Here is a 21496-nt window from a genome sequence, read left to right on the forward strand (position 1 = left end):
CATTTCCTAAGACGTCTCGTTTTTCAATTGAAGTCGGGTTTTCACACCTATCAGGCAGTGAGCTATTACTCGATTGTACATATTCTTAGAACAATCATATCTTTTGCATAAGAACTCTGTTTTTGACATTCTTTATGTCCAAATTTCCCTATTTTCAAGGACTAGGTGATGATCCTATTGATACCCCATAATAATGTCAAATACATATATATCTCTCAATTATGTGCATTAAGCTATTCCTTATGTATATTAAAACTGTTCGTTTATTAGGGATTCATATCAATCCAAGACTTGATCGATATTTGGGAGGTATTTAAAAATTTAAAACCATATCGTATTACACATTTAGGTCTATTACAACAGTGATTAGGTTAACACTGTTCGTTTAACGATGACCTAATTTATGTAGTTGTCACATATAACATATAAAGGAATATAGGAAACTTGAAATGCCTATATGGAATATATTTTTTTATCAAGAACTTAGTTATAGAAGTCAGGATAATAAAGATACATTAAGTACATAGATTGAGAACTATCTATACATCCTAATAAGGCTTTTCGGTCTCAAAAAGTACTTACCAACTCTAATATATATATATATACACACACACACACACACACTTTTCAGGGAGAAAGTATGTTTTAATTCAACTATTACCAACCTATAAACCCACTAACTTTTTAGTTGACACTCTTTCAAAACGCATGTATTCTCAAGAGGTTACACTATTGGAAGATATGTCTCAAGGAGGATCGTGAGATCGCGGTTTCTTTTACATTTCAATATTCCCTTTGTTGCCTATCTATTAAGTCTTGTTTTATACCTTTTGATTCCCTGTACCCTAGAATAAAAGATATTGTAATCTACAATTTCAATTGATAAAAGAATTTATTCTACTACCGTATTATTGTATGTTCAATATATGCTTATTACTATGATCCATGACGTTGTCTCATCGCCCCGTGCTTCCGCCGTTGGCTGGGGTTGTGACACATGGCATCCATAAAAACGCATCCTTTGGTTCTTATCACTATCACCATTTAACTACAGGAGCACCTCACCATTGTCGATTTCGTGTAGCGGGAGAAGGAGAAGGAATTTAAGGTTAAGTAGCGATGAGGGGGAAAACATACGTTGACATATATTAATAAGGGTAAAGGGTATTAAATTAATTAGATATTAAAGAAGAATATGTGAATTGACAGGTTGGCCCACATCCAAATAGAGGTCATAAACGACTGTTAAACCTTCCAAACAAATTCAAAAAAAAAAAAAAAAAATACACCATTTGGACCACTGTTGTAACTCCTCCAAGATAGTTTGGACCAAACTTATAATATTCGACATTCCATAGGAACAAAACTTCCAATTTTTTCATTTTGAACCTGTTAAACCGAAAATCAATCGCCCGACTCAAATAAAAAAACATGTTTTTAAAATAGTTTTTTGTGATTTTCAAAACCATGTATGGTCTCTACAAAGTTTTTAAGTTGGGCCCAAAATAAAATGAACCATTTGCATAGTTTACTGTTTTTCTAAATTCTAAATATAAACAGGGAAGAAACGTGTTGTGGGCAATGATGCAATATTGTACAATTTCTGATGCATTTTGATGACTCATTTTTATTGACGTACGCCGTACGGTAAACAATTTTTTTCTTAGATATTTGTCAAGTAAAATACTAGTTCATATTTCATTCACAAACACAACCAAACAAATTCAATTGTTATCACTTTATTAATTACTTAATTCAATTGGTTATTAATAAAATTACTATAATAAATGAAGGTATTTTTGAATTAGTTTTTTTTTACATTTTATGAGATTTTTAATTTTATTAAATTTTACATAATATTTTAATGTAATAATTACAATAAATGTAGTAATAAATATATATCAATTTCATTAATAAACTTACCTCTTAATTTTAAAATTCTCAAAATTAAAGCTTATTAGTCTCTTTTGTTTATTTGTTTAAATTTAAAAAATAAAAAACATTTCCATCATAATAGTTCATTATTTTTCTTATTTTCTTATAAATTCAAAGTTCTCATATATTTAGACCTTTATATTTATTTATTTATTTTTTAAATTAATCCATGTAATACACGAGTCTCACAAATAGTTATTTATTATAATAAAAACTATATATATATATATATATATATATATATATATATATATATATATGAGTAAATAACAAGAATGGTCCCTATGGTTTGGGATAATTTGCACGCTTGGTCCCTAACTTATTTTTTTTTAATTCGAAAGGTCTCTACTGTTTGTTTTTGTTACGCGCTTGGCCCCTACTGTTTGTTTTTGTTACACGTTTGGTCCATGTCTTACCTAAAAATACTATTATTTAAATAAAGAAAAATGGTGGGGTATGTAAGGTAATGTGAGGGGGTGAGGTTGATGGTGTGTTTATTTAAATAAATTCAAAAAAATTAAGGGCAAAATAGTCTTTTTAGATAAGACAGGGACCAAGCGCGTAACAAAAACAAACAACAGGGACCTTCCGAGTTAAAAGAATAAGTTAGGGACCAAACATGCAAATTACCCTAAACCGTAGGGACCATTCGTGTAATTTACTATATATATACGACAAAATTGCAAGAATGGTCCCTGTTGTATGTCAAAACTAGCAACTTTGGTCCAAAATGGGTTTCGCTCGCAAGGATGGTCCAATAGTTTCGTTTTGTTGCGAGTTTGGTCCAATTTCCTATGAACTTTTTTATAATGACGGATTTGCCCCTTATTATTTTATTTTCCATTTTCTTTTATTACAACAATTAAAAATAAAACAAAAATAAAATACCCCCTCCCCCCCCCTCTCTCTCTCTCTCTCTCTCTTATAAAATACCCACCGTACACCACCGGTCTCCTTCCCCTATTCCGACCTCTACCTTCATAACCCCTTCATAGCCACTATCGACCATCACTGCATCACATATTACTTATCGACTCCGACGACGACACCACCTCCTAGAAACCCTAGCGCCATCGATTTGGATTACATCTCTCGACCACTATCGGCTGCTTATTGTCGTCATCGACTTGTGGACGCGATAATCACCGCTCTTCCCCATATGTGTGTGCGTGCTTTTTATTGTTCTGTCTTATGTTTGTGTCTTAGACTGGAAATCAGAAGTGAATCGTGAGTAGTTGACCCACATTCCAAATTTCATTTTTGAACTCGTTGTCAACGATGGTGGTTAACATAGTTCTAGGGTTTTGATTTTTAGGAATGTAGATGGCAGGTTGAACGACAATTGCAAGGGAGGAGAAACGATATTATGTTCTGATCTCCGACAATTGTAGTTCACATGGATGGCCATTAATCTAAGAAATCGATTATCACAACCATACCCTTGATCCAAGAAATCGATTATCACAAGCTTATTAACAAATGAATTGAAATTGCAGCCACGAAATGTATTAGCAAACTATTAATTGATGAACAAAGTGACTATGTTTTAGTTGCTATCCTCTATGCCCAGAGCTTCAAGAACACAACCCAATAGAAAGGAAACTAATTGGAGGGGGGGGGGGGGGGAGGGGACATTATGTTCTCTAATTGAGAGAAGTCATTGGAAGAAGGTAAGTCGAAAACTGATCTTGCTCCTACTCCGAAAGAAACTCGGGATCACATTCAAGGAAGATGAAAAGGGTGTGTAAACCCTGTTTAAGAACAGTTTAATATTTTGTTTCTGGGTTCAAATTTTTTCTTTATGGGTTTCTGCGGTGGATCGATTTTCTATCATTTTCAAAACCAAATCAATTTGTTGCAGATCTCTTTATAGGTGGAGATGTGTGTAAAGATCGTGAACTTGGTTGTGTGGATTTGATAATGACGAAAATAGTTTCAATTCCTAAAATTGAGAGAGAGAGAGAGGTATTTTATTTTTGTTTTATTTTTAATTGTTTGCTAATTGTTGTAATAAAAGAAAATGGAAAATAAAATAATAAGGGGCAAATCCGTCATTATAAAAAAGTTCATAGGAAATTGGACTAAACTCGCAACAAAACGAAACTATTGGACCATCCTTGCGAGCCAAACACATTTTGGACCAAAGTTGCTAGTTTTGACATACCACAGGGACCATTCTTGCAATTTTGTCTATATATATATATATATATATATATATATATATATATATATATATATATATATATATATATATAAATTAATTTTATTAATAAAAAGTTGAGTTTATTTAAATCATTAATAAAGTGATAACAATTGAATTCGTTGGGTTGTGTTTGTGAATGAAATATGAATTAGTATTTTACTTAACAAATATCTTCGAAAGAAATTGTTTACCTTACGTCAATAAAAATGCGTCACCAAAATGCATCAAAAATTCTACAATATTATATTATTGCCCACATGTTTCTTGTGTGGATATGTAGAAAATCAGTATATTAAGCAAATGGTTCATTTCGTTTTGGGCCCATGTTAAAAACTTGATACGGACTATACGTCATTACGTCAATACATGGTTTTGAAAATTACAAAACACTTTTTTAAACACGTGTTCTTTTAATTGTGTCGGTGTGGGGATTGATTTTTGGTTTAACGGGTTCAAAATGGTTCCATGACTTTTATGTATTTGTAATTTTCCTACATACATATATATACATAAAACCAAGTATTTAACATCCACAAACATACACATTTATCATAGTGAAACTATATTATAAACTCAAAGACGTAACAGTTGCGAAGTATCGGCATTCAAGTTGCGAAGGTCGGCGTCTAACTAATGTATGGTGTACGTCAAAGTCGTAATAGGTTGTGACGTGCGTCATCGGCCTTTGAGTTGTATACACTCTGGATAACGTGATAGATCGAGCTATCAATCTGTTTAATCTACTCTAATAAATGAAGTTTTTTTTTGCCACTTGTCACACTCTCATTTTATTTGCCAAATGTCATTTTGTGATTATTTTAAATTAATTTTTTTTCCACATGTCATTTTATAAGTTTTTTTATTTTTTAAAATTTCACATAATATTTTAATGTAATAATTGTAATAAATATAGTAATAAATTGATATCAATATCATTAATGAATTTACCTTTTAATTTCAAAATTCTCAAAATTACAATTCATTAGTTTTTTTGTTTATTTATTTAATTATTTGTTTAAAGTTAAAAGATAAAAAACATTTCTATTATAAAAATTCATTATTTTTCTTATTTTCTTATAAATTCAAAGTTCTCAAATATTTAGACCTTTATATATATATATATATATATATATATATATATATATATATATATATATATATATATATATATATATGAGTTGTTTTTAACGTTTAGACTAAAATCCAACTTTCTAAGTCCACTAAACCGGTTCAAACCATCTTTACCGGTTTTATCGCAATGGTTCAACTCGGTTCTTGAAGAAACCATCCGGTTTAATGTGGTCTAAGTATTGGAATAAAATTGTTTGTTGTTGAATCAGTTTTGTCTCTAGTTTCTGTTCTAACTATATATATATATATATATATATATATATATATATATATATATATATATATATATATATATATATATATATATATATTCACAAACGGGTTGTTAACAATAAAGTTTGTACAATCACTTTTTGGCCACCAAATTACCTTGGATTTGTAATTTTACCCACCCTCTTTACCTTGCGTTCCTTATTTGTTTTTCCCACAAAGGTCAAACTTTTCTTCACCTTCGGTCAAACCTTCCTTCTACTTCTCAACTCTTTTTGCTCCTTCTTCTGTCGATCGCTTCTTCAGGTTTGTGTTTTATGGCTGCTTTTTTTGTGCTTTCTTTCTCGTCGGTTGTTTGTTATTTCCGTTCTTCCTTGTATATTGTGCGTTTTTCGTTTTCCTTTGCATCATGGCTCTTCCTTCCACTTCCCGTTCCGATTTCCAACGGGGGGCTTCCTCGTCGGCTTTACCTGCTTCTAAACGGGGATATTCTCCTCGCCTGGCTATGCTACTTCCGGTTAATTTACCCTCACCTTTTCCTGTTTATGATGATCTGGGTGATTGCACTTTCGTCTGTCAAATTTGTGTTGTGTTTTTCTGGTATGCTGAAAGGGTTTTGTATTTATCAAAAAAGGATCATCCGTGTTATATGCGATGCTGCAGGTCTGGTGCCGTTATATTGCCTTACCCTCTTCTGCCTCCTCCACGATTATCTTATTTGTATAGTTGTGCTTCTTTTAGGCAAAATGTCAGAGCTTACAATAGCATGTTTTCTATGACATCTTTTGGGGCTGTGGTCGATGACGATATTAACAGGGGTGGTAGGCCTTATGTGTTTAAGGTATCTGGTCAACTCTCACATTCTATAGGTTGTTTTTGCCATAATGATGGTAAGCCTCCGAGGTTTTTAAAGTTATATATGGTTGACACGTAGCATGAGTTGTCTAATAGGCTGACAGCTTTCCAGGATCCTACGAAGCAACCTTTGGATCCAAGAATTGTTGAGTCGTTGATGACTATACTTACACTACATAATGAATATGTACGTACCTTTAAAACAGCCAAACAATTGCTGAAGAAAGAAATTTAGATGAATATGTGGTTTGCCTTTTCAATGATGTTCCGGATAGACGCTATGCTCCTCCTACACATGGTACTTTGGGATGCATTATTTTTGGTGATGACTGTGCCAGTAGTAGATAAAATATACTTATACATTCAAAGGGTGGTCGGGCATAGAGGGTTAGTAAGCTCCATCCAAGTTACATGTCACTGCAATACCCTATGCTTTTCCCGTATGGTGAGGACGGGTGGTCACCACGCCTGAAACTTTTCAATGAATCCGGTTCGAAAGCTAGAAACTTAACAGTGAACATGTACTATAGTTATCAAATACACACACGTTGTAATATACACTCTCTTATACTTAATTCATGTAGATTTTTTCAGCAATTTTTAGTCGATGCTTATACATGTATTGAACAGTCTCGTCTTGAATTCTATCAAAATAATCAGGAACATCTTAGATCTGACTTCATCAGTGGGATCTATGATGCATTTTGCAATGGAGATACTGAAAGCCTTTCTATTGGTAGACGTGTGCTTTTGCCACCATCCTTTTTCGGTGGACCCCGATACATGTACAACCACTATCAAGATACCCTCTCCATTTGTAGAGAACATGGGAATCCACAATATTTTATCACATTTACATGCAATGTGAAGTGGCCAGAAATTAGACGATTCATGTTGGTCCATAATCAAAACGATGTACATAGTAGAGCCGATATCATTTCACGTGTTTTCCACATGAAAGTAAAGGCGTTTATAAGATTTCTTAAAGAAGACAAAACATTTGGACCTGTCGTAGCACGTAAGTCGTATATATATATATATATATATATATATATATATATATATATATATATATATATATATATATATAAAGAAAGAGAGAGCGAGAGAGTGAGAGAGAGAGAGAGAGATATTTTGTAGTTTTCTCTGTTTCACTTCTGTATTAATTCGCAATAATTTCAATAATTTTTTTGTAGACCTGTACACAATTGAATTCCAGAAGCGAGGCTTACCTCATTGTCATACGCTGTTGTGGGTCGCTGCATCACATAAAATACAAGCCCCTTCTGACATTGATGCATTTGTTACTGCTGAGCTGCCAAATCCATCATCAGAACCATTATTATACCACACCGTTACAACGTGTATGATCCATGGTCCATGTGATTTGCTAAATGTTAATGCTCCATGTATGAAAGATGACAAATGTAAAAAAAAAATATCCAAAACCGTTCCAACACTGTACAGTCTTTGACAAAGAGGGTTACCCACATTATAAGAGAGATTGTGTTGCACGCCATACACTACAGAATGGGATCCAGGTAGATAACAGATATGTCGTCCCATACAACAAAAGGTTATGCAGTCGTTTTGACACGCATATTAATGTGGAGTACTGTGGTTGGAATATGATGATAAAATATTTGTTCAAATATTTTTCGAAAGGAATAAAACGGGTGAAGTTTGTTGTTCAGAAAAATGTGCCGGTTGGTCAATGTACCACCTCTTCGCAACATGTTGTTGTTGATGAAATACAAAATTTGTTGACGGTCTTTACCTTTGCCCTCATGAGGCTGCTTGGCGTATTTTTGATTTTCCCATTCATGAGCGGGAACCATCTGTCACAATACTCCCAGTTCATCTACCAAATAAGCAGACAGTTTACTTCAAAGAAAACACTCACATCCGTGATGTTGCTGAACATCCAACTTTCGGTTACTATCTACTATTAGGATGGTTTGAAAATAATAGGTGGTATTCATCAGGAACAGATCTGATCTATGTTGCGTTTCCCTCAAAGTATTGGTGGGATAAGCAAGCAAAAATGTGGAAACGAAGAAAACATGTGACAAGCAGTGCGATAAGTTGACTTATATTTGTGCATCCTTCTGCAGGAGAATTGTTCTATCTGCGAATGTTGCTTTGTCATCAGCTTGGTTGCACATCTTATGAGGATGTCCGTACCGTTTACAAAAAGGTCTATCCAAATTTTCGTGATGCGTGTGATGCGTTGGGCCTGATTAGAGAAGACAAAGAATGGATGACCGCATTTACTGAAGTATCTGAATGGGCAACTTCATTCCAACTAAGATCACTCATCTGTCGCTTGCTTCTTCACTGTGATGTTAGCGATCCTATGTCCATGTGGGAAATTGGATGGATAAAAATGAGTGACGACTTGCTGTATAACTTCAATTTACAGAATTTCGGATCGAATTTACATATAAGTGATGCTCATTTACAACAACTGGTTCTTTTTGAGTTGGAAGGAATACTTCAGTCCTCAACTCCTTCCAAATCGGTCACTGACTTCCATTTGCCGAAACCAACGGAAGAGACAATTAGATTGCTGCAAAATCGACTGCTTCTAGAAGAGACGTCATATGATACAAAAACACTCAAAACAGACCACCAACGCATGTTATCACAATTAAATAGTGAACAACTCCACATTTATAAGTTAGTTGTTTCATCTGAAAAATACGAAAAATAGGTTCTCTTGTTTATTTACGGACACGGCGGAACATGCAAGACATTTCTTTGGACTACATTACTTGCATACTTCCACTCTATTGGGAAAATTGCACTTGTTGTGGCTGCCTCGGGCATAGCATCATTGTTGCTACCATTAGGTAGAACTGCTCATTCCAGGTTTAGTATACCGATTGACTTTTCACAAAAAGCCACATGCAACATTTCAAAGAAAACCTTACTTGCAGAGTTATTGAAACGTACGTCTATCATTATCTGGGATGAGCCCCCAATGAATGACAGAGTTGTTTTGAATGCCTGGACCGTTCTCTAAGAGATATTCTAGATTGTGAAGCTAATGTGTTTGGTGGAATGTCCGTACTGTTAGGAGGTGATTTTCGTCAAACATTACCTGTTTCCCCAAAAAGTACAGTCTCACACATCATTAGTTTGACTTTACCCAAATCATACCTGTGGCCATGTTTTACAGTTTATAAGCTAAACCTTAATATGCGTCTTATGAATACAAGCACCTATTCAGAATCAGGGTTAGGGCTATCTGTATCAGAATTTGCAACGTGGTTACTAAACGTTGGAGATGGTGTTTTAGGAGACTCAGATCCTATTGATAGAAAAGACACAAAATGGATTGAAATACCCTTTTCCCTTACTATATCACCAGGAGAAAACGTGTTGCAAAATCTTATAAATTTTGTATATGGTGACGGGATTCTTCTCAATCCTTCTCCATCTATATTGGCAGGTAGGGCGATTGTATGTCCAAAGAACGATACAACACACATAATAAACGAGCTTGTCCTACAACTTACCCCTAACGAGACAACATCTTATAGGAGTATTGACACAATAGAATCTAATGGAAACCAATCCTCAAAATTTAACACTTTCTATCCAGTGGAATACCTAAATGGCCTCACCTTTCCTGCTATCACTTAAAATTAACACTCCTATTATGCTAATAAGAAATATTAACCAAAGAGAAGGTTTATGCAACGATACACGATTGATTGTTTCACAGTTATTGCCAAACGTGATAGAGGCAACAATAATTACTGGCACATCCATCGTAAAACAAGTGTACGTGCCTCGAATAAAATTTATACACAAAAGCCCTAAAATCCCTTTTACCTTCATTAGAAAGCAATTTCCAGTGAAGGTCTGTTATGCCATGACAATTAACAAAAGTCAAGGTCAATCACTATAAAAAATCGGAGTTTTTTTGCCAGAACCAGTTTTCACACATGGACAACTTTATGTTGCCCTCTCTCGTGCTACGTCTCCACAGTCTATTAAACTACCGATACACTCTGATGCTAGTGATGCACATAGCAGAACAAAAAATGTCATCTTCAAAGATTTCTTGCGCACAATTATTGTTTATGAGGTCAAATACATATCCATATTTTGTAAACAGAAATCATGTGACACCACATTCTTATTGCCTTTTCGTATTGCAATAACCAGTAAAATATGAATATATTTTCTTATACAACATATTGCAATCCATACCTGTTTTCTAAGTCTTGTATCGTATATATACACTGATCATATCATATTCCATCTCTAAACATACACAAATTTCCTTGCACAAAAACGTCTAATTTCCAGTTTTTATCTCAAACCTTGTGTCAGCCACATGTCTGAAATATTTACTGCAATCTCAGAACTGGGGTATGCGTCCCCAGGAACAGCCTTGCAGGTACGCATTCTCCGTACATGGACACCACAAGTACGGGCTCATGAAACATGGTTTTTAGCAGTTGACAAATATGTAAGTTTCTGAACCATCTTATTAATATTCATCTATTCAATGCATGTACTCACTTCCACCTGGCTCATATTAATATATCAGGGTGATGCAATCCAAATTCTTGGCCAAAGAAAGGATCAAGGATTTGTACAATATGCTCTTGCTCTTTCCAAATGCTACACACTAACAAAATATGGATGTGGAGAACCAGACCAATACCAGAAATGGTTAAACAATCCGATATACATTGTTGTTGGCACGACTTCCTCTATCACCTCTATCCCAGACACATTTACTATTCCAACACACTGGTTTAACTTCATACCAAAAAGCCAAATACTAGACTATATCAACCAATACCCAGGTATTAGCTTACAAAAATGGACCACAAAATGTTGATATAACAATACATGCTCTTTTACAAACTACTTTCAATATCATTTTGTCGTACATACCTATTACATAACATGTATGTAAACATATTAGTTGTCATTTATTATGCAGATTTCTTAGGAGTTTTCGTCAAACTGGTGGCCTGCACTAAGAAAAACGATAAGCCTTACCTGCTCCTCATTCTAAGAAATGAATCATAAGTATTGCAGCTTTTGAAAACATACCTATACACTAATTACTATACTTAAAACATACAAACAACAGTGGTGAAGATATTGCGATAAGCTTGTGGAAAGAATGCACTGACGCACCTTCAAAATTTAATCGATACGCAATCGAGAATGCACCTGCTCCCACTGTAATTACTGTCACAAACGTTCGAATCATGGATTATGATGGTATGTTTAACGAAAGACCAATATACATTATTGCTGGTGCAACTACCAATAAAAGCAAAAATCTAAAATAATTACAAATACTTCATTTGAAGGTTCGTTAAGGTTAGGAACCAGTAGTGCAACCCACGTATACGTAAATCCACCCATCAAAGAAACAGATACACTTCTGGACAGGTACTATCATAAAAACAATATATTTTAATCACGTTTGCATCTATACTAACAATCTCTAAAAATGACAGCTACAAGATAAATACTGCTTCAACACCTCTATTTGGACCTCTGATGCCACTTACACAGATAAATGAGAAAAAACACTTAGATCTCTTGGTACACTCATACTCCGCCAATGTTCTTACTACATTTCCTTTATCGATATTATCATATATATTATAGACTTGTCATTCTTTAACAGGAAAAAACTTTCACTGCGGAGACATCCATAATAGAGTACCTTCTTTCAGACTATTGGTACCAAGTTTTCTGTCCACATTGCAAGATATCAACACTGATACAAGGAAAGGACTGGTTCTGTCCATCACACGGAACCGTCATCTCTCCAACTCCCATGTAAGTGACAACACCTTCAAAACAAATATTGACATATATAAACACTTTCTATGAACTCATATCACTCACCCACACAGCTACAAGCTTATGGCAACAATTATAGACCCAAGTTGCTCAATGACGGTTACCTTATCTGACAATGTTGCCCAAAAAATATTTGGAACAACAACAAATAAACTAATAGTAGAGGACGACCCAAACCACAGGAAAAAAATGCACACCATCATAAAAGAGACCAAGGGTATCATGAAAAAGATAAAATTACGGATCACAAACACGTCAAATGAAAGGAACATCCGTTTCATAATAATTGATATTGAAGACAACTCTTCTGAATCATCATCAATAACAACCCCACCTCCTCAAAACACATCCTCCTCCAGTATTCCTCATAAAACACCTACGTCTTCACCGAGACAAGATCACCCCAAAGTCAGGTTGGCATTGCTTTTGAAAATCCAGTTAATACTCATTACACATTAAACAAGTATACCCAAAAAAAATTAACTGATTGTTTACATTGAATCACAGGTATGGACAAATCTGATAAAGGCCTGAAACGACCACGCCGGTCGCAATAAAAACAATGGATTTGTGCAACAGCTCTATACTGCCAACTCTTTGTTTATTTCCACCCCCTATTACCTCTGTAGTACCAACCCTTTGTTTAACTACTATTCCTACTAAGTTAAAAACTATATCATCTTTTGCATATGTAATATTGCCTTACAAAATTACCATGAATATATCACTAGCAAAACACTGAATTCTATAAAATATTAGGCTATTAAAAAAAATCACAACAATATCGCACATGTACTATTCCCTTACAAAACTTACCATGCATATATGAGTACAAAAACATTATCCACTGCAACATACCGACCTTTTAAAGAAAAACACAACAACAAATACACACACTAACATAAACTCATTGTCTAAAAAGTAATAGCTACCATCCTTGCTTATACTAAAAAATGGAAGCCATTAAAAAAAATTAACAGTAACACATATTTCAGCAAACAAAAATCTAATTGGTTCCAAAGTAGTTATTATTAAAAAAATAAGAAGAACAACATTCAATACTATCCAAGCACCTGCCTACTAACATTATATATACATAATTAAAAAAACAAATAAAAAGAAATCTCCACATTCTGGACACCGTCTTCATCCTTCTTTTAGACCATATCTAGTATAGGCAAATATAGCCTGCATTACTAAGACCACCAAAATAGGACACCTCATATCCTAAATAAAATTCCATACAATGACTTATCTAACCTACTATAACAGCAATGCCACGCAGTCCCCTCCCCCTGCTCCTTTAGTAAGTTCTATAAAAAACCCAACATCTGAAACACGTACAATAACCATATTACTTATCTCAAGACAAAAACCTAAAAGATGAACAACCAACAACTCCAAAATATGCTCCACTCACTCATTGCTTACATACGTGTTGAAGATTTAGTGTTGCGTCATTGGGCCTGTTTTGTCTAGTCCATTTTGTATAAACGCGTTGGGCTTGTCCACTCGTATTTGCTGCTAGGGTTATAGTATTTATGCTGCATGCATGCTACATATTTTAGACAACTCTAAGAATTATCTTTGTAACCCTATTTTACGCCTCTACAGAAGCAATTCTTCATTGAGTTCTTCTGAGGCGTGACTGTTAATCATTCAGCACCAGTTTGATCATATTCTATTCTTGTTTACCTGCTTTTAATCTATTCGATCATTAAGGATTTATACCTATCAATTGGTATCAGAGCAGGAGACCGTGTACTTAATACACATCTCTTATGTTTGAAGAAATTATTAGGGTTTCCGCAAATATTGGATTTGTTAAGAGCCGTCACTGATCTATTGACGTAACTCTGTGATCTCGATATTAACCTAATAAGTGTTTACAGTCTGATTAATTGCAGGTATTAAAAGATTTTTCACCATGCAAAACGACGATTCAAACATCAACTCCTTGAACATCTCAAACAACATCGGATCAACAACCAAAATCCCGATTCTTTTTCCTCAAGAATATGAAGTCCGGGAAATGCACTTTGAAGATTATGTTTTAGGTTCAGAAGATAATGGTTATCTGATTTGGGAAGCAATCACTCTAGGTCCGTTTGTTCACACAGAGACCAAAAGAACAATCAAAACCCAGAAATAATACAACCAACTGCGTCTTGACGTGAAGGACGTGCCTCAAGACGAAAAAGACAAACTCTTAAGCAACATTAAAGCAATGAGGATCATCAGATTCGCTTTTCAAGTAGATACTTTTCGTCTTGTAAGTTCATGTGACACAACGAAGGCTATATGGGATAGGTTGAGAGAGCTCTATTCCACAGACGCAGATCTAGAACACTCGACTCAAATGCTCTTGTTATCCGAGTTTGGCGAGTTTGTTCAAAAGCCTGAAGAAACTTTGAGTGCCACTTTCAATCGATATAATCATATTCTCAGTAAGATGATGAAGCACGGGATTGGACGTTAGGTGATTGAGCAAAAGGTCACGTTCATGAACGGATTGCGATCAGAGTGGAAGGCAGTGGTGTCAACTGTTAAAGCACACGAACAGTTCAAGAACTATACTCTTGCGAGGCTTGTAGGAATTCTGAAGGCGCGAGAGAGTGAAGTAATGAAAGAAGCAAAGGTGGTGTCTGGGATGGGGTCTTTAGACTTAGTTGCGAAAGGCAAGACTGTTGTTGATGATGGATCTGATTCAGATCATTCTGAGTACGAGCTCTCAAACGAAGATTTTGCTTTAATGGTGTCTAACCCTAAGCGATTTTCTAGGAAGAAGTTTCCCTCAAGCAAAAATAGGAACTGGCAGGGAAGCTATAGCTCAGAGAAAGTGAAAGAGGAGAACAAAAGTGGATCTCAGAAAGAGGAAGAGAAGAAGGAGAAAAAGGTAGTTGGTGACTCCGGATACGATTGCAATTATTGTCATGGTAAAAACCATCTTGCAAAGGAGTGCATGTTGCGAAGGAAGAATGAGAAGAATGAAGGAGAGGATGAGGAGGCCTATCACATGCGAAAGCTGGAAAATATAATGATAATTCTATGCCTGCTTTTGTTGTACATGAAAACTTGGCTCAAGGTGAGTTCAGAGGATTGGAAGTCTGGTCAACAGACTCAGAGGATGAAGAAGTACGCAAGCCCAGACATGGAAGGGCGTTTGTTGCAAAAGAACAGAATTCGCAGTACTCAGGAAGATGCTTGATGGTGACTGAAGGCGGATCACAGATGCAGGAGAATGCAAGTGAGAGTGGAAGAAGCGAAGATAGCTGTTTCGCGGCAAGGCCTGTTCTAGAACAGATCAACGAACGCGAACAGCTGATCAATAAGGTAAATTCCATTCTTGAATCTCTTAATATTCCTGTATCTAGATACGAAACAGAACTTAACGATCTAAAATTCACCTTTTCAAGTATAAGCGATAGTTTAAAGCGAACCCGACTATCAAACTCTAACCTAACCGATCAATTGAGCAGGGCAACATCCAAGAGTGAGGAGAGGCGTATGTGGATCCAGAAGGTTGAGTTGGATTTGTCTAAGTCTAGGGACGAATCTATTTATTTGCAGAGAGATAATTTAATGCTTTTAAAACAGCGAAACATTTTTTGTTTAATTGCAAAAAGGCTTTACTTTAATATTACTTAACTGCACCTTGATTGTGAAATCGGTAAGAAAATCCATAAAATGATTTTGCCATTTCTCGAATTAAAGGAAGCCGAAATAGACGCATACTGCTACAATTGTGAATCTATTGTTTCGTCTGAAGAAACTTCTGATGCATACAAAGTTGGACTTGAACGTATTGAAAATTACATTAAGTCAAAGGACCACAAAAACATGTTGAAACAACTTCTGGATGAAAATGATAAAAAGCAGATCAAATATGATACTGTGCAAAAATTTGATTCATTGAATGCCAATTTGAGTTCAGAAAATAAAATAAATGTTGAAAGCACTTCTGAATTCTATGAGGATAGTGATATGAGTGACATTTCTGTAGAGGATGAGGTTGACTGCTCAGCGTTTGTTAAAAATGAATCTCAACCTGCGAAAGCTCTTATTTCTGAAAATCTTGTTGAGTTCGCAAGAGTTGTTCAAAACAAACCTGAAATTTTGAAAGAAAAAGCAACTGTTTTTACAAAAGTTCATACAACGCCCAATCAAGTTTTTAAAGTCAATGAGGTAACCGAAAATCAAACCGTCGAGCTAAAGACCATTGTCGACGAAGACAACAAGGACGGATGTGATAAACTCTTCTGGTCAGCCCCCATAGATAATGCTGACGAAACCGTTGGTTTATCTGAAAGAACTTCTTGGAAAGTCAAAGGGAGATACGTGGCTGAACCCTTAAATAATGGCTCAGCATTTGCAAAAGGTAGCCCAAGTGGTACCAAGGAGGTTCACAGCGAACCTAACCCCTTGAAGAGCGAACCCGAAGTGAGAAAAGCGAATCCTAAGGTGAACATCCATAAGTCATCAAAGCAACTTGCTGATCAAAAACGACAAAAGGAATGACAGATATAGAAGAAATCTCAATGAAAGGAAAGAAATTTGGCAATCCCAAAATTCAGATTATGTTTGCTACGAAAGGAGAATGAATCAGAAAGAGAAAGCTCCTTCGCAAGTGAACTCCAATCAGTGTTCGCATTGTTGTTCTCATAGTCCAAGGGACTCTCAGCAAAGAAGCACTCCAAAACCCTTCTTCACAAAACGACAAATGGAAATACCAAAGCCTTGTCACTCTCAATCTACGAAGTCTACGACTAATAACATCAAAGGCAAGGAAAAGCTTTTTTCGGAGCCGAAAGCTCCAACTAATAAAACAAATGTTAACCCTAAGGAAGCTGAAAAGAAGCCCGTCAAGAATCAAGCTGATAACAAGAATATAACTTCTAATTTTAAAGATACTAACGCAAAAGATAACAAAATCAAAGTTTTCACCATCAAACGAAAAGATGAAACCACTCTTATATAACGAACATATATGGTTGATCTTGATATTACTTTTCCTAGTTCTGTGAAAGGCTTACAAGGACCCAAGAAACTTTGGGTACCTAAATCTGCTTAAACTTTGCAGGTTATTCGTGAGGAACAGTTCGACACTGAATGGTACATCGACAGTGGCTATTCACGTCACATGACAGGAAGAAAGGAGGAACTACGAGAGTTCAGGGCTCTCAAGGATGGCGGTAACGTAAAATACGGGAATAATTCTTCTGGCAGAATAAAAGGCTACAACATGATAACGAATGGGGAATTCTCTATTCATAAAGTGGCTTATGTTGAAGGCTTGCAGCACAACCTAATCAGTGTCTCACAGTTGGTTGTAGGAACCAGATTGAAAGTGTCATTTGATGACGAAGGATCAGAAATCATTGAAAAGAAATCCAATACTGTTCTTCTGAAATCACAACGAAAGGGTGAAATGTATCCACTGAATCTAAACCCGATACGAGGAAAGCCTGCCATTTGCCTGCTTACAAAAGCTCACTCAGAAGAAAGCTGGTTATGGCATAGACATCTTTCGCACTTAAACTTCAAAGACATCAACAAGCTCGTTCTTGGTGATCATGTGCGAGGATTTCCTCTATTGAAATTCGACAAGGATCATTTGTGTGCAGCTTGTGAGATGGGAAAGCAAAGTAGAAAAATTCATCCAACTATTGTGAACACGAAAGTCATCGAACCTTTGGAACTTCTACACATTGACCTTTGCGGGCCTTCTGCTATTGAAAGTGTTGGTGGTAGTAAGTATATTCTAGTAATTGTAGATGATTTTTCACGTTTTACTTGGGTGTTCTTTCTTAGACAGAAATCTGAAGCAACGCCAAATCTCTAGGACATTATCAAACAAATCGAACTTCAACTGCGAAAGCTGGTTCGCAACGTTCGCAGCGACAACGGGCTAGAATTCAAAAACCAAGCGTTTGAAGAATTTCTTGCTGAAAAGGGAGTCACACACAACTTCTCTGGTCCCTACACTCCATAACAAAATGACGTAGTTGAAAGACGAAACCGTTCCTTATGAGAAGCTGCACGAACCATGCCAACGTTCGTATGCCTGCCACTCTACTTCTGGGCTGATGCGATTGCTACCGCTTCCTTTACCCAAAATCGATCCATCCTAAATAAGCGATTCTCAATAACTCCTTATGAAATCATAAATAATCGCGAACCTAACGTTAAGTTTTTCCATGTTTTTGGCTCCAGGTGTTTCATCTTCAACTCCAAAGAACAACGAAACATGTTCGATGTGAAAGCTGACGAAGGTATATTCTTGAGATATTCACTGTTGTGTGTGAAACGAACTAAGTTTTATCATACTCTTCACTTACGAATTAGACACACAAAGGCAGTGGACCTATCAATTGTGGTATAGTTAAATAAGTAGGGTATCGAACTCAGGGAACGAAAATTAAACTAATTACTAATATTATCTAAAACAAATAATAAAATAGGAGGGGTTTCTCTAGTTTTACAAGACTAGAAACTTAACTAAAACTTACCTAGCACTTAATTAAGCAGCTAAACAATTAAATTGCAACTAAATTCAATGATAAAAGGACTTCTGTCTAGGTTCGAGTCATTTGATCCTATGGTTGATTTTACGGTAAATATATCGGATTAATTTTTCATTGGCTACCGATTTAGATGATTAGGTTCACGTTCGTTATTGCTAATCCTTAGAAAACAGATTAATTCAAGCAGTGGCCAGTTGTCTAAATTAATAAGTTCCCTAGTTAATTAATTCGGGTTAAGTAAGACTTGTAATGGTTAATTGAATTGGTGATTCAATTAACCTCTTGTTGATGGTGTATCACACAAGCTCACGTATTAATTTACCTAGTTTCTAGTTAATTCTAGTTTCACATTCGTTATTCCTAGACATATAACTATGTGGTCACATAAATTATATGAAATTAATAACTAAGAGATGTTCATACAACTTAATTACTGATTTATTAACAGAAAATAGTTGCTATTAATCTATGAGGTTCTTTAACAAGCTTAGCAAAACAATATCACCAATTAAAATTAATTCTAACCATAAAATCAATCCATATTCACAAAATCATTTACCCTAAATAGAAGATAAAGGTTTTAGTTCATAATTGCAGTAAAAACAAACTCAAAAACGAATTCAATTAGTTCAAACATGATTAAGTTAAAAGCTTAACTAAGAATGAATTAGAATTTGCCTTAATCCTATTCAAAAACGAACTTAGGGTTGATTCCTCAGCTTCTCTCGGTCTAGCAGTATCTTCAATCGCAATCTGAGCCTCCTAGGGTTCCGGAGTAGTCCCCATCTTGATCTCAAAGTCCCTATTTATATTTTTCTGGAAACAGAGGTGACTCGTCGAGTCAAGGTCCCAACTCGTCGAGTCCCTCATTAAAAATCCGTGTACGGCAAGGACTTCTAGAGCTTCTCGAATCTTCGATCCAACTCGTCGAGTCAAGCTTTGACTCGCCGAGTCCTTCTTGTTTTTGGCATTTTTCTTCTTTGTTTCAACTCCCGAACTTCCAACTGCTTCTCCTGCTTCCTTTTGCTTCCGAGCATATCTTTTGGACTGAAAATACAATTTGAACACTATTAAGTACCTTTTGTCCATAGTATGTAAATAATTAGCTAACAAATAATGAAAATCTATACTAAATACATAGCTAAATATGCACATATCAAAATATCACACACTTGACTTTTGCTTGCCCCCAAGCAAAACTGAATTTTAGCACACTAATATTTCATAAGACAATCCCAATCAAACCCAATCATTATGTCAAGACCGCAACGCATGCATTTGTGTCTAAAGTTTTTCCTAAGAACCCCCCTCAATTCTAAATACTCACAATCCTCATAAACACTCGCCCACTTCTTTTGAACAATGCTCATTTTATGTATCCCTCCGAATCCATCCACAGAAAACCTCCTAGCCTCAAGGTATTTTTGGTTGAGCAACCCAAGCATACATAACTAGAAAATTACAAAATTTGATACCACAATGGAGCTCTTTGAATTCATCTATTCTTTGATATTTTCTTTGATTTCTTTGAATTTACCACCTTTTTGTTTGATTTTTGGTATCTTCAACTTTTTGGATTTCTTCAGAATTTTGATCTTTTGATCTTCACTTTAATTGCTCCAAAATTCTTCAAAATTTTCTTATAATTCTCTCTCTTTTTTTTCACATGTAACTCACTTTTTTTTTCACTCAATACCTACATGCTTAAGCAGGGGCGCTCAACTTCAACCTTTATTGATTAAAGATAAAAATTTTCCTGGATACATTTCTGGTACACGATGCTAAACTTGTTGCATTCCTCAAACTAAGCGAGGTTGTGTTTTTGTCCCATGATTTCACTAGAATAAAGGGGGCCACAAATGCACTATAACGTATATAGGCTCAACTAAACATTTGGGTCTTCATGCAATCATCAAACATAACACTAGCATGGAATCCTAATTGCTTTTTATGCAAAAATTTCAAATTTTTCAAAATTTAACTAAAATTTTAACTAATGTAACCAACCCCCTACCCCACACTTAATTTATGCAATGTCCCCATTGCATACTATGCATGATAAAGAACAATAAAATAAAGAGGGAATTGGAAGAAACTCCTCTGGGATAGTAGTTGCGAGGTTGATCTTCTTCATTTAAAGCTCCATGTTCAGCTGACTTTAAACATGGGAACAACTCATCCATGTCTTGGGTGTTAAATCTCATGTGGTTAGCTCCAAATATGCAGGAAAATCCCTCGGAAAGTTCCAGGAATCAATCTTAAAGATAATGCAGTCAATCGGCGTATAAAATAGCATCAAATCAGTAACTTTAGAGGTTCAATGATAAACAACTCGTCGAGTGGAATGGCGACTCGTCGAGTAGGAGCGGGAAAAGGCAGAAATCGTGAAATCACACTGGGACTCGTCGAGTTAGTATGTGCACTCGGCTAGTCCATCGCTGTGTAATGAAAATATATTCTGCTTTAAATCCGGCTTCTAGTGTGCTCAAGTAATCATCAAAAAGACACTTATGCCCTTCTCTTATTCAGTATCTACTAACTCTTCAACCCTCTCTGAAACCGGACTCGATACTTAAACTCCATTCTCGCTCGCCTAGACTCGATGCTTCTATGAAACGACTCTCTAGACTCTTCGTTTGCAAACCCTTTATCCAAATTCTGAAAAGACTAAAACAAACACGTAATAAAAAGGAAAAACAAACCATAAACAAATCCTAAATTACTCGTCCAAACCAAACAAACAAAAAACAAACAATAAGGAAAAAAAATTGTTTTAACACAACCAAAATAA

At 35.4% G+C, this 21496-nt stretch overlaps 2 protein-coding genes across 2 annotated transcripts; both read left to right on the forward strand.

The window, feature by feature from the left end:
* The first annotated feature begins 5888 nt into the window (after positions 1–5888).
* LOC145121900 (uncharacterized) lies at positions 5889–9982 on the forward strand. The gene is made up of 9 exons (XM_079057583.1): positions 5889–6382; positions 6541–6632; positions 6939–7352; positions 7531–7698; positions 7802–7910; positions 8000–8040; positions 8449–8804; positions 9048–9285; positions 9516–9982. Exons 1-9 carry the CDS (start codon positions 5889–5891, stop codon positions 9980–9982), a joined length of 2379 nt encoding a protein of 792 aa, XP_078913709.1.
* A 7339-nt stretch (positions 9983–17321) lies between these two features.
* LOC145121901 (uncharacterized) lies at positions 17322–20993 on the forward strand. Its single transcript, XM_079057584.1, has 3 exons — positions 17322–17689; positions 18395–18453; positions 20932–20993. The coding sequence occupies exons 1-3, from the start codon at positions 17322–17324 to the stop codon at positions 20991–20993; spliced, it is 489 nt and encodes a 162-aa protein (XP_078913710.1).
* The last annotated feature ends 503 nt before the right edge of the window (positions 20994–21496 follow it).

This window comes from Lactuca virosa, chromosome 6, assembly GCF_052849685.1.
Source record: "Lactuca virosa cultivar CGN04683 chromosome 6, Lactuca_virosa_CGN04683_v6, whole genome shotgun sequence".
In the NCBI taxonomy this organism is placed as follows: domain Eukaryota; kingdom Viridiplantae; phylum Streptophyta; class Magnoliopsida; order Asterales; family Asteraceae; genus Lactuca; species Lactuca virosa.

Coding starts and splice junctions, on each gene's coding strand:
- LOC145121900 (XM_079057583.1), top strand. CDS start 5,889: ATGGCTCTTCCTTCCACTTCCCGTTCCGATTTCCAACGGGGGGCTTCC. Junction 7,699..7,801: donor ATACCACACCGTTACAACGT/GTATGATCCATG, acceptor AACACTGTACAG/TCTTTGACAAAGAGGGTTAC. Junction 7,911..7,999: donor GTCGTCCCATACAACAAAAG/GTTATGCAGTCG, acceptor ATTTTTCGAAAG/GAATAAAACGGGTGAAGTTT.
- LOC145121901 (XM_079057584.1), top strand. CDS start 17,322: ATGACAGGAAGAAAGGAGGAACTACGAGAGTTCAGGGCTCTCAAGGAT. Junction 17,690..18,394: donor GCTCACTCAGAAGAAAGCTG/GTTATGGCATAG, acceptor TTTTGGCTCCAG/GTGTTTCATCTTCAACTCCA. Junction 18,454..20,931: donor CGATGTGAAAGCTGACGAAG/GTATATTCTTGA, acceptor CCAAATATGCAG/GAAAATCCCTCGGAAAGTTC.